Here is a 12340-nt window from a genome sequence, read left to right on the forward strand (position 1 = left end):
TGAGCTTTTATCGACTACATTTCCCCCTTTGTTAAGCAAGGCAGAGCTAGCTGGCGAGACAGTCTCTGGGTGACTAATTCATTTTTCACTTGACAACTTCAAGATATGGGTTTTTATTGCTTCTTTTAGTCCATCAAATAAGAAAGTAGCCCTGTAGTGCGTGTGTGTGTGTGTGTGTGTGTGTGTGTGTGTGTGTGTGTGTGCAGGCTCTCTTTGTATGGCAAAGAAGGAGAAGTATGTGGCTAAGAGCACATCCACACCGCTGACTGCTGTCCTCCGGAGTGCCGAATGCTGTCATTCCCAAAAATGATGTGGCGCTGCCCTCTAGAAGGCAAAGCTGAGAACTCCACTCGCTCCCCAGAGAGGGAAGTTCGGATTAGTGTAATGGCATTCTTGCCTATAAAATATTTATACTCCTATTTTAAAAGTAATCTCATTTAACCTGGTGTTGACACCACATCAGTTCATGTAAATGATCTAAATTAACTCTGAATGGCAAAGAGCAGCCCAGCCACTTCATCCTAGCTTTCCTCTTCACTTAGTCGCTTCCCTTTGAGGATGGAACAGCGACTTTCGGCTGTCAGCTATTTGGAAGCTCATTTACCACAGGTTAAGGGTTTCGAATCCATAATGTAAATTTCTTGATTGACAGATCTTTGCCCCTGATGGTACAGTCAGTTTTCTATTGTGCACTAAATTATTTTCTCTAAGCAAATGAAAGTGCCCCAAGAAGTGAACTCTGGCAGGGGGCGGGGCTGGAAATGCGCACAAGGTAACCAGTGTCATTTCTGCTTTCTCTCTGGCTGTCCACGAAGACAAAGGGGTTGATGACCCAGGAGAAGTGACCTGCTTTGCAGGCAGTAATAAAGGCAGCAACTCAGAAGTTCAGTCCCTGAGCTCCTTCCAGTCAGATTCTGGTGACGACAATGGTAAGAAGTCATGGAATTTGTCCCTCCCGGTGGGCTCTGTTTCCTGTGCTGGCGATCACTGGTTGAGAGGAAGGTGTTGGGACCCATCCTGTTTCCTGGCCCAAGCGTGGGCTTTTGCTTATGCTCACAGCTTTCGCTGGGCTCCACTGTTGCGTGTCTGCTGAAAAAGCAAGCACTCATTGAGCCGCAGCTGGGAGCAGGCACAGAAGTAGAGGAGGTTCCCGCAGACCTCCAGTAATGCGTCCTCTTTGACTTAGTACATGATGGAACTACCTCATCCCAAAGGATACTCTCTAGCAAAGTGTGATTTGTTTCCTTTTTTATTCTAGCTCATGATGATCTCTTCACACTTCACTATCCACCCAACCTCCCCATCATTAGAAATTAGTTCAGAGGCAAGACCTCATTCTCGTAGAACCTCCTTCCCAGAGAGGCAGTATCTTCATTCTCCTTCAATCATTTAAGGTCATGGGCCTTTGGAGAATCTTAGATACGATGGATCAGCTCCTTAGAAAAATGCACATACCCCCAAAATGTTGCATACAATTCCATGTGGTTCACAAACCTCACTGACACCCCAAAGCTGCAGCCTCTACCTCCTGTGAACCCATGTTTGTGGAGAGGGCGTTAATGAAGGACTGGGTTTTCTGAGCTTGAGGAACCAGCTTTGGAGGATGGGTTGGTCCCCTCAGGGCAGGGAAAGGGTGCAGAAATAGTCATAAAACAGTGAGAATTTACCACATGGTGGTGAACAAAGAATAATTTCAAGTAGTCATTGACAGTGACAGGCAGGCTTACCTTAGTCTATACCTTATGCTACTTTCCCATTTATCAACAATTGGCAAAATTGGATATTTATAATTTATGTAATCATTCACCCCATAAACCCTTGCTGAGTTTCTCCTGAATGTTGAATCCTGTGCTGGGCATTTTGTAGCCCAAAGAACAAAATGAAAATGACATAGTCTTTGCCAACCACCACCCACCCCCGGCCCGCCCCAGGTAAAGACAGGAACAAAGGAGCCCGGAGGCCATAGAAGCAGTCATGGAAGTCAAATAGTCTGCTTTCCCCATCACCAGCCCCAAATCTCTTCCACCTCCATCCCAAATCCCTGGCACTCCTGAGAGGTGCGGAAACCTCAGTGTATCTGACCATTGGGGTAACAAACCATGTAACAGTGGATTTCTTCTGAGCAATCTCAGAAGGTCAGATGCAGGCCTCCAGATTTCTTTACCTTGGTGTTTACTCCCTTCTTCATCCCCAGCCAGAAGAAAAGTTGTCGCTGGTTTGCATTTTATGTAGAAGCAGCTAAGAACGTAGTGTTTCCAAACTCCAGGCAGCAGCTCCAGCGATAATGCCTGGTTGACTATTCTCACAGGCTCTTCTTCATCACACACTTGGGCTTTCAGGCTTAGCATTCTAGGTTGGTCCTGACTAAAGCAGGCTTCCTAAAGTGCCTGGTCACCTCTCCAGAAGCTACTGGTATCAGGTGCTCAGGCAACCCATATGAGCACAGAAATCTCCTTCCCAGTTTCTGACTATTTCAGAGGCCAAATGCTGACTCTCATCTACACTTGACGGGTGGGATCTGGGCCTCGGGTCGTTCTAGGCTATCGGTGACGTCATGTGAGTGTGAAACCATCAGTGCTGCAAAGGTTATCCTTCATCACTGGCATTTGGCTCAGAGCAGCATGGCTGACCAGCAAGTAATTATCCCTGGGGATAGTGAGGTCTTCCTTGGAGCCTTTGGGAGTCACTAATGAGAAATTAGCATAAGCTTATGGCCTTTGCCTTCCTAGATTGATTTCACTGGGCCACGAGGTGTGAATTTATGACCCAGCAATTCCTGCCGATCGTGCCTTTCAGGAGGACTGGCCCCGGATTTGTTGCTGTTTCCCTTCCTCCAAGAAGCCAGGGGGATGAAAGTGTCCACTGGAGTCCAATGGATGGACTATGGGAAGCTCTGGGTGTTTGCATGCTGTGCCTTTGTTGTTACCATTGTTGTTGTTAAGACAAGTGAATGTATGTTTAAAATACATAACTAACCTGAAGCTGTCCTTCTCCTCCCTCCTGTCTTCTTTTCCTGGCCACAAGCATCCATAGTGACTGTCATTCAGCTTGTCAACAATGTAGTTGACACTATAGAGAATGAAGGTATTTACTGTTTTCTTCCATAGCATTTCTTTGTGCAGAGTTAACCTTTTGGAAATATCACTTCCTTGTTACTTTGAACTAGGGGTGACTTTTTTTTTTATTGAAGTATAGTATAGTACAATGTTATATAAGTTTCACGTGTACAACGTAGCGATTCACAATATTTGAAGGTTATACTCCATTTATAGTTATTGTAAAATATTGTCTATATTTCCTGTGCTGTACAATATAGCTTTGTAGCTTATTTATTTTATGAACTAGAGGTGATTTTAATCAGTTGGCAGCAGAGGGGGCGGTACAGGTGGTTTCAATGAGACGCTGAACGTCTCTCTCTGGATTGGAGTGAATTTTACAATTTCGAAAAAAAATCCAGGTCATAGTTCTTTTCATATGTGAGGTACTCTTTTTATAAAATCCCTTCCGAGAGAAGAGTACCCACTTAATCGAAATCCAGATTAATACTAAATTCATCCTTACATTCAACATGTATTGATTGAGCACCTACTGTGAGCTGGGGATATTTAAGAAATCATTCAAAACTACAATATTATGGGAATTGATTTCAATCGGGTAACTTTTATTAGTGATTTAATACTATTAGGGCCTGGTACAGATGCGACTTATCTTTTCGTTTCGCAAATAACAACAAGGAGAAATAGGAACATTTTTTTACATCCTCTAAAATGTTCTATTGTACCTTCTTCACATGACTTGGACTGTCAGTTTTACTTCTCACTTTGTATTTAAACAGTGTCTGTCACGGATCAAGGACAGAACTACAACCGAGGTGATTCTGCCATGCCCCCAGCATAATATGTTACTTATGCGTTTGGAATTGCTGAGTTTGTTCTTACCCTGTCACTCTCCTTCCATCTTTTCTGAGTTTCTTTGATCTGAATTTTGCATGTTCCAGGTGTCTTGTGTGCTTGGTACTGGAAGTGAAAGTCCCAGCCCAGCATCCTCCCTCCCCCAACCTCTCCCCTGCTCCAGCAACTCACTTGTTTGCACGCACATCTCCCTCCCTTCTGTGGTCCACAGGACGGCTGATGCATCTACCTCTTCGAGCATGTTGCCAGCCTGGATGTGCACTTAGCCTATGGCTAGGAAGAGGAGAGAGGGTTCTAGAACTGTTGTTTGCTCGGCATGCCCTCGCTGGCCATCGCTTCAGGCATGGCTGAGTGGGAGATGCTGCAGCAACCAGGTGTCATCCTCAGAGTTGCCATTGCCTTGTACTTCCCGGGCCAGAGCATGGCTGGTCCTGAGAGACCCTTGTAAAAAGCATGCGGGTGACCCTGGCTTCTTAGGGTCTCCTGGATGTTAAGAATTGCATGTCAGGTTCCTTGCCTGCTCCTTTCGGAGCCCTGACTCCAGCTCCATTCTGGAGGAAACTAACTGACACGGCTTCTCTCTCACAGCCTATCACTGGGACACCTCTGACTGGATGCCGGGGGCCCGCCTGTCGGACATAGAAGAGGTACCCAACTACGAGAACCAGGAGGGAGGCTCGGCGCACCAGGGCAGCACGCGGGAGTTGGAGAGCGATTACTACCTGGGCGGCTACGACATCGACAGCGAGTACCCACCCCCCCACGAAGAGGAGTTCTTGAGTCAGGACCAGCTGCCCCCACCCCTGCCAGAGGACTTCCCGGACCAGTATGAGGCCCTGCCGCCCTCCCAGCCGGTCTCACTGGCCAGCACGCTGAGCCCAGACTGCAGGAGAAGGCCCCAGTTCCATCCCAGCCAGTACCTCCCTCCCCACCCCTTCCCCAACGAAACGGATTTGGTGGGCCCTCCTGCCACCTGTGAATTCAGTACTTTTGCCGTGAGCATGAACCAGGGCACAGAGACAGCAGCGGGCCCAGCAGACAGTGGGTCTCTCTCCTTGCACAATTCCAGAGGCACCTCGTCCTCGGATGTGTCAGCCAGCTGCGGCTTCGAAGACTCTGAAGTAGCCATGAGTGACTATGAGAGCGTCGGGGAGCTCAGCCTCGCCAGCCTTCACATTCCCTTTATGGAGACCCAGCACCAGACCCAAGTGTAGAGGATGCGCTCGGGTGACGCGCGCGGTTTGTTACAGAAACGCGGAGCGAGACTGGCTGGGCTCGCATCTCCACGAAGGGTCCTGTGTTGAGCGAGCGGGAAATGCGGGATTTTCTTCTGGGAACTTCTTCCCGAGCCATACTGTCACAAGCAAGCTCGACTCTAGCTGGCTGAAAAGGAAAGGTTCAGAAATTGTTTCTGAGAGGTGACCCATCACCCTGGCAGTGCATCCCTGCGCTCATGACCGACAAGACGCACCTAGTTTTTAAAGGGGGAAACAATTTCACCCATTGTTATACAGTCCACCTGTATGGCTTTGTGCAGTACTGTGCCCTGGAAAAGTGTTACAGCATCGGTCCTTGCAGTATTAATAACTGGCAACAAGCCAAGAGGCATTGTTGCATGTAATTTTGAGCCAATGGGGAGGGGGGAATGAAAATAGTAGTTATGATTGTTGGAAAAGTTAGTCTCTTAGGCAAAAGCAAAGAGGAATAAATATTATTAAATAAATAAGAAAATGGGATGAAGGCTTTCAAATCAACTCTTTTTTTTTTTTTTAATAAGCTGCCCAATTTTCAGCTATAAAATTAGGTTTGGGTAACATGTTTAGTATGCTCAGTTATTTTTGTTTGTTTGTTTGTGTTAAGCATCCAATATAATATAGTTGGATTTTATGATCTTTGAGAAAGATATCAATGAAGAGGAATACGTGAGGGTATTTGGGTACCATTTTGTAGGTTGTGCAAACATTAGAAAGAATGTGATTATCTGTCTTTGTGTTTTCCAGTAAATATTCTTGGCTGTAACTTTAACATTGCTGCAGAAATTGGGCTTTGTTCTGAGAATCAGGAAATAAAAAGACAAATAAAGGAATATTTTGGTACATTGTTCTCTAGAATGAGAGATATTGAGAGGTTTAAGCAGAATTCACAAATTCAGGGAAAAAAAAGAAAATATAATACTTTCAAAGTTTTCAGCTAGATAATCACAATTCTTGATAATGCAGATAAAAGGTACGTGTTGTTTTAAACTGTTAGCATCATCACTATAAATGCAATTATGTTTTTAAAAAAGGAGAAGAAAGTAGATAGTTCTTGTGTGTAAATTATAATAGTGTGTGTTTCTGGTCCTATGTACAAATATGTGCTTGCACTCAATAAGGCTGCTCTTGAGGAAAGCTGACAGGAAGGTTTTAGGATATAGACTATGTTAAAAATCCTGCCAATGAGGCCAACCTTCCAATTTCTCTGATCTTGATGATATTAGAGAAACACCAAATGCCGTATTTTATTCTGGTTCAGTTCACTTTATTTTGGTACTGCCATTTATATGAACTTGAAGCAAAACTGTGCTTTCTTAGGGGAAAAAAAAAACTGTATTTTGTTATAATTTTCCAGAACTAAACTCTCATTTGAAAAATGTGTAAAGTTTCATTACACCCTGGGGTTCTCCTCTCATCTGACCTGTGGGCTTCAGCCTTGAGTTTCCAAATTTGACAGGAGAATCAGCCCACTGGAAATACAAAAACCCGGTAGTCGAAGCTTAAAGTTGACGGGTTGAGTGACTTTCCTCTTTTGCTTCAATCAGATCGTGGCCACGGGCGCAGCGGCCATGGTTAAATAAATGCATATTTGCACTGTCTGCATATGAGCAAATCTCTGTGTCCACAGTTTCTGATGACATATGGCATTGGTGTGTCCACCGTACTGTCCTGATCTGTGTGTCATCCACTCAGACATATTTTTAATTGCTTCAGTTGTGTTCAATCCACTTCTTTGCAGGAGTCAGTGTTTCTGAAAGATCGTGGTTAAGGAAAAAAAAAAAAAAACTCCTTTTCATTCCCAAGCTTCCTGAGTCTATGCATAAACTTCACAGGTTTCTCAGCTTTTCTCCTCTTCCTATCTCCTAGTCAGACCTACTCATGGAAGCATTATCCGCACTGTGGTCTTGAAATAAATGAATTTCACTAAGGCTGCTTGGGAGAATAAAGTCTTTGATATTTCTCTTATGTAAGAAACCATTTGCAAGAATCATGGAGAAAATGACGAACTAATGGTCTAGAATAGAACTGCTGCTACACTTTCGATAATGCAATGACATAAAAAACAATCAAAGTAAAACCAACAATTCATTTCTTGCCCCCAGGAAATATTAGAAGGAGATTAATGCCCATGAGTCAGTCCTGCTTACACAGCATCCCCTCCAGGCAGAGTGCCTAACCAACACAGTAATGAAGGAATAAATAGACCCTAATGCGGTTGTGAAATCACCCATGAAAATTGTGCCCACTCTTGGCTCTGACCTGTATAAAATACCTCTTTCTTCAGGATATCTTCCCCTGATTTTCTGCAGAGTAGCTCCGTAGCTAAATGTATCCCAGATAACCTTGTGTCATACTTCGATTCATTATCTTTAAACTCGTGATATCTTTTCACTTTTTGGATAGCTTTCCCAGTAGATTCTGAAATGGTTTGCAGTCAGGCCAAGATGGAACTAGGTGGGGTGACCACTGATTCAAGTGCTGGAAGGGTCCTTAAGGTCTGCTTGTCCAATCCCCTTATTTTATAAAAAAATAAACATACCCAGAGAGGGGAAGGGACTTCCCCAAGCTCACACAGGGAGGTAAGTAGCTGAACAAGAACTAGAACCCATCCATTTGGCCTGCTTCTGCTAGACCTTCTGATTTCTCACCATTCCTGCTTTGGAATATACTAGAAGAGAGAACTCATGGAGAGTATTTTTCTGGAAGCCTCATGATCCTAGGTTTCCTTGCAGCCCCCATAGGAAAGGTGCAGTTACAGAATTCACACATTTCTTTGGACATCTATCAAAACTGCTTTCGCCAAATGAATGTTTACTAAAATGAGGATGGAATGATAATTACAGAATGGAACTAAGACCAGTCAGCAAATTCAGTAAAACTTTGATTATATTACCTACTAGGTGCATTTATTTTTCTTCCTTTTCCCCCATCCCCACCCTGGTGTTTATTCCTAACCCATTCACCGTGCTGAACCACGGGGGAAAGATTTAAGCCAATTTGTATCTTTCCCATACATATTTTTCTAACATGTATGTGCTACCTCTGGAAGCCATTTTCCATAGCCTATTGTAGGCATTTTACTTGCATTGCACACATTCTGATTAGGTTGAGGATAGCTGGACTAGTGATGTTTGTCATATAGTAAGCAGAAGCTATAGGGCTGTAAAAGATAAATAAAATAGGTGTTGAATTTATTTGCTCTCTTCTATGAGTATTTTTCTGCTGAGTTTCGTTCCACGCCAGCTTTCCATGTACTCATATCCTGCCAGTTCATGAAATGCCATTGAGGTAGACTTAGTGATATGAATAGGTCAGGTCTATGCATCTGAGGTTTACCCTATCAGACAATCAGGGTGAAGACCTAGAAAGGGAATTGATGATGCATTCCTGGAACTTACCTGGAACCACCCTAGGGAATCACTAGCAGAGCCTGGGAAAAAAAGCAAGGAAAACACTATTGGCCAACTCCTGTTTACTTCCCGCCCTCACCCCGCCCACTGCCCCCACTAACGCTGAGTCTACATAATCAACGTCGGGGAATAGACATTAGCAAAATAAATCACTTAGGACCCAGAAAGCACTTTCATGGGAAATAATTCAGGAAGATCTGGTGTTCATTTTGCATGGGTTGCCCAGATAATTGTCTGGGCTGTCCACTCGGCTGCCTTCCCAGTGCACAGATATTGCTAAAGTGGTTAGGCTTTTATGTTTTATGTTTTTAGCTTCAAACCATGAGAAATGGAGATTTGAAGAGGCATTTCTTTAGCGTCATCATTTTGTGTGGTCTGTGAGAAGGCGGGTTCTGTGTTTGTGTTGGGTTTTGTCCTGCAATGTTCAACTGCACAGTATTCTGGTGGAAATCCACAATGTCTTTAAGCTTCTGGTTGTGTAATTCTGGGGTTTAAAGTCTCCATGTGTGGATTTGGCATCAGTTAACATTTAGCCAGCTAGCTAAGAGACAGGAAAAGAATAAGATTTTCTTTCCTTATGTAATAATGAAAAAGCAATAATTACAAGTATGTAATATTACACAAAGGCCATAATTAGTCTCTTGCAGTGTTTAGAATGCACTCGAGAATCATAGAGTCATTTGGAGCGTGTGTGGACCCATTAGTATGTACTGTAGTACCCTTCTGGCAAGCAAATACCTGAATTGCTACTATTTAACAATTTTATGAGCCCATAATACTGCATTTCGGGAAGTGACAAATGTGTTCAAATGTGTTTGGAAATGGAAGCAGTTCTTTTTAAGCACTGTATCAGAGAGATTGTCTTGTAAATTTACCTGTTACAAACAGGCTGGTTTGTAAAAGATGTATGTTTTGGTGTTTAAAATGTTTATAAAATTGTATATAATGGTTTCAATTTTCCAGGCTTTTGTAGATATACTGTATTTGATGCCTATCAGGATGCTTTAATTTGGGGGGTCGAATATAATTCTAAGTCATCCATGCTGTTGTTCTGCAAACTTCTGAGGTAACTACACACACACACAAAGCATTTTACATTTGAAAATGATGTTTTGAAAACATTTCAAAAAGTACTGTAACCTTTCTTTGGTTCTACTATTTTCATTTAACTCTCTCTGTTTCCAAGAAAATGCTTTTATTGATATTTTAGAAAACAAGTGTGTTTTGCTCAGTTACTAAATACCTGATTCTTATGCCATTTCAGATTCAGAATGAATTACATCATTTCTTCACACACATGTGCACTCACCTAAACTTGCACACACATCACACACCAAACGTTATGCAAAGGGAAAGCTAACACTTAAAGTGGGTCTTGTCCCTTATGGAAATAGATTTTTTTGTGCATATAATGCTGTTGGCAGTATTCACTCTTGTGTTCTTTTTCTAAAAAATAAAAGAAAAACAAAAAAAGACAGCCAAAAAAAAAAAAAACCCAACAGTGTACAGGTTTGTAACTGCCAAAATTTGATGGTTAAAACAAGTTTTCAAGTAAAAAGAAAAAAATGAAATTAGCAATTGTGTTGACTCTTTTTAAGTGTTGCCTTTTTTTTGTCTTCAGCTAATTGCTCCCACGGCACTTACATTTGTAGGGATGGTAGTTTTCTCAGAAACTTCTTACCTCCAGAAAGATTTCCATTGGCTCTGGTGCACCTGTGCTGGAACTTTCTGTAGCTTCTTACCGGGCACACACCCTGTAGGGTTTTCTCCTGATTAGAACGAAAACAGTGCTCGAGATTTGAGCAAATAAGGGTCGTCGAGCCACATCTCTGCAGAACTCATTCGTAAACACATCCCCACGCATTCTAGGCAGCTTTTTCCAACAAGCCTCGTCCCCCCTCAAAAAAAATAAATAAATAAATCCAAAAGCTTGGGGCACAATTAGCACTTGAGTTTTCCTCCAAAGACCAGAGCTCTAGAAATTTTTTTATACAAAGTGAAAGTCAAAACATATACAGGACAAGTTGGGGAGGAGGGACAAACTGACCTTTCAAAGAAGTGACATTACAAGAGGTTAGCTTGAGACCAGGAAGGACTCCAGAAGGGGAGGGGCACCCTCTGCCCAGCCTTGGTGAGGGAAGGCGAGGTCCTGCTGTAAGAACCACACTGTCTGAGCACCAGCTGCATAAAGGCCCCTCCTCAGGCCCTGGGCCACCCCTGGAGTTGGCCCTGCCTGCACCAGCAGCAAAACTCCACCTACCTGCCCCTGACCAGGATCCTGGAGCCTGGAGCCACTGTCCCCTGGCTAGGCATTCAGTCTCTTCTTACTGGAAATCCTTACCGTGGGCAGAGTTAGGTGTGCTGCATCCTCTGGTTACTTGTCCATCCACGTATTGGTAGGCACGTAAATGCTTAAGAACTGGATAAAAGAGAGGGTGCACCAATTTGTTGCATTTGCCAACTTCCGTGGTATCGATGCAGAAAACTCAGCCTCTGTGCACCAGTGCCAGATCTAATCTTGGAGACAGAGTTTTGGGTGAAGTAGAAAAGAAGAGTTTTATTGCTTGCCAGGCAAAGGGGGATACAGTGGGCTCATGCCCTTCAACACTGTGTGTCCCAACGCGGGGGAATTTGGTGAAGAGTTTTATAGCAGTGGTTCAAGGGTGGGGTTGCTGATGAGAATCAGGGTGTGCAATCCTTTAATCTGGTCTCAGGTGGTCTCCTGATGAGCTTCTGTGGTTCTCCTGAGGTTATCAAACTGTGACCTTCTCTCCGGAATGAAGAATACTTCATCAAGTAGTTAACATCCTCCATTTGTTGGGGCTTTGAGTTCTGCAGATACTGTTATGTGTATCTCTTGAGGCAGAACCAGGATCCTGTCCCAAGGCTGCACTATTGTTTCTTGGTGGCTTCTCCCTTGTCTCTGCATCCCCTCCCTTCCCTGATTAACAACTGCTTGAACCTACCGTTTGGAACTCAGGGAAGGTCATGGAGGCTGAAGCCTATTCCCTACAAACAAGAAGCGGGGGACACAGAAAGACTTCCATGCCCAGGAACCCCACAGCGTCCTGCTGGGTTTCAATAGAAACACTTGTATCATGGCGGGTTTCAAACTACCAAGGTAATGTGAACTGGCATACAGATTCCTGGGACTCTAGAAAAGCGGTATAAGCCAACACCAGCAGACCACTGGCTCCCCCATTAGACCAGAAGGCAGAGTTGAGCCTTCACTGTCTTTTTTTTTTTTTTTTTTTGCAGTATGCGGGCCTTTCACTGCTGTGACCTCTCCCATTGCGGAGCACAGGCTCCAGACGTGCAGGCTCAGGGGCCATGGCTCACGGGCCCAGCCGCTCTGCAGCATGTGGGATCTTCTCGGACCGGGGCACGAACCTGTGTCCCCTGCATCAGCAGGCGGACTCTCAACCACTGTGCCACCAGGGAAGCCCTGTAGTTTGTATCTCTTAATTCCACACACCTATTTTGTCCCTCTCCCCCTCCCTCTCCCCACTGGTAACAACTAGTTTCTTCTCTATATCTGTGAACGTGTTTCTATTTTGTTATATTCATTCGTTGGTTTTACTTTTTAGATTCCACATATAAGTTAATCATGCTCTTCTAGATGGACTGCTTTAATGTTTGGATATTACAGACAAGGCTCTCACAAACATTCTTATGTAAATGTACACATGTGTTAGGATTTCTGAAGGATGGATTCTGGAAGCAGAATTTTTTGGTCAAAGAATATGTCCATTCTTAAGTCTGA

General features: G+C 43.8%; 1 protein-coding gene across 1 annotated transcript in view; it reads left to right on the plus strand.

The window, feature by feature from the left end:
* Nucleotides 1-5125, plus strand: part of FAT3 (FAT atypical cadherin 3) — a 696814-nt gene extending 691689 nt beyond the window's left edge. The window contains exons 25-28 of the mRNA XM_060157887.1: nt 816-929; nt 3025-3084; nt 3836-3871; nt 4500-5125. Coding sequence (XP_060013870.1) covers nt 816-929; nt 3025-3084; nt 3836-3871; nt 4500-5125 — 836 coding nt within the window. The remainder of the gene's footprint in view (nt 1-815; nt 930-3024; nt 3085-3835; nt 3872-4499) is intronic.
* The last annotated feature ends 7215 nt before the right edge of the window (nt 5126-12340 follow it).

This window comes from Lagenorhynchus albirostris, chromosome 9 (assembly GCF_949774975.1).
Source record: "Lagenorhynchus albirostris chromosome 9, mLagAlb1.1, whole genome shotgun sequence".
NCBI lineage: Eukaryota > Metazoa > Chordata > Mammalia > Artiodactyla > Delphinidae > Lagenorhynchus > Lagenorhynchus albirostris.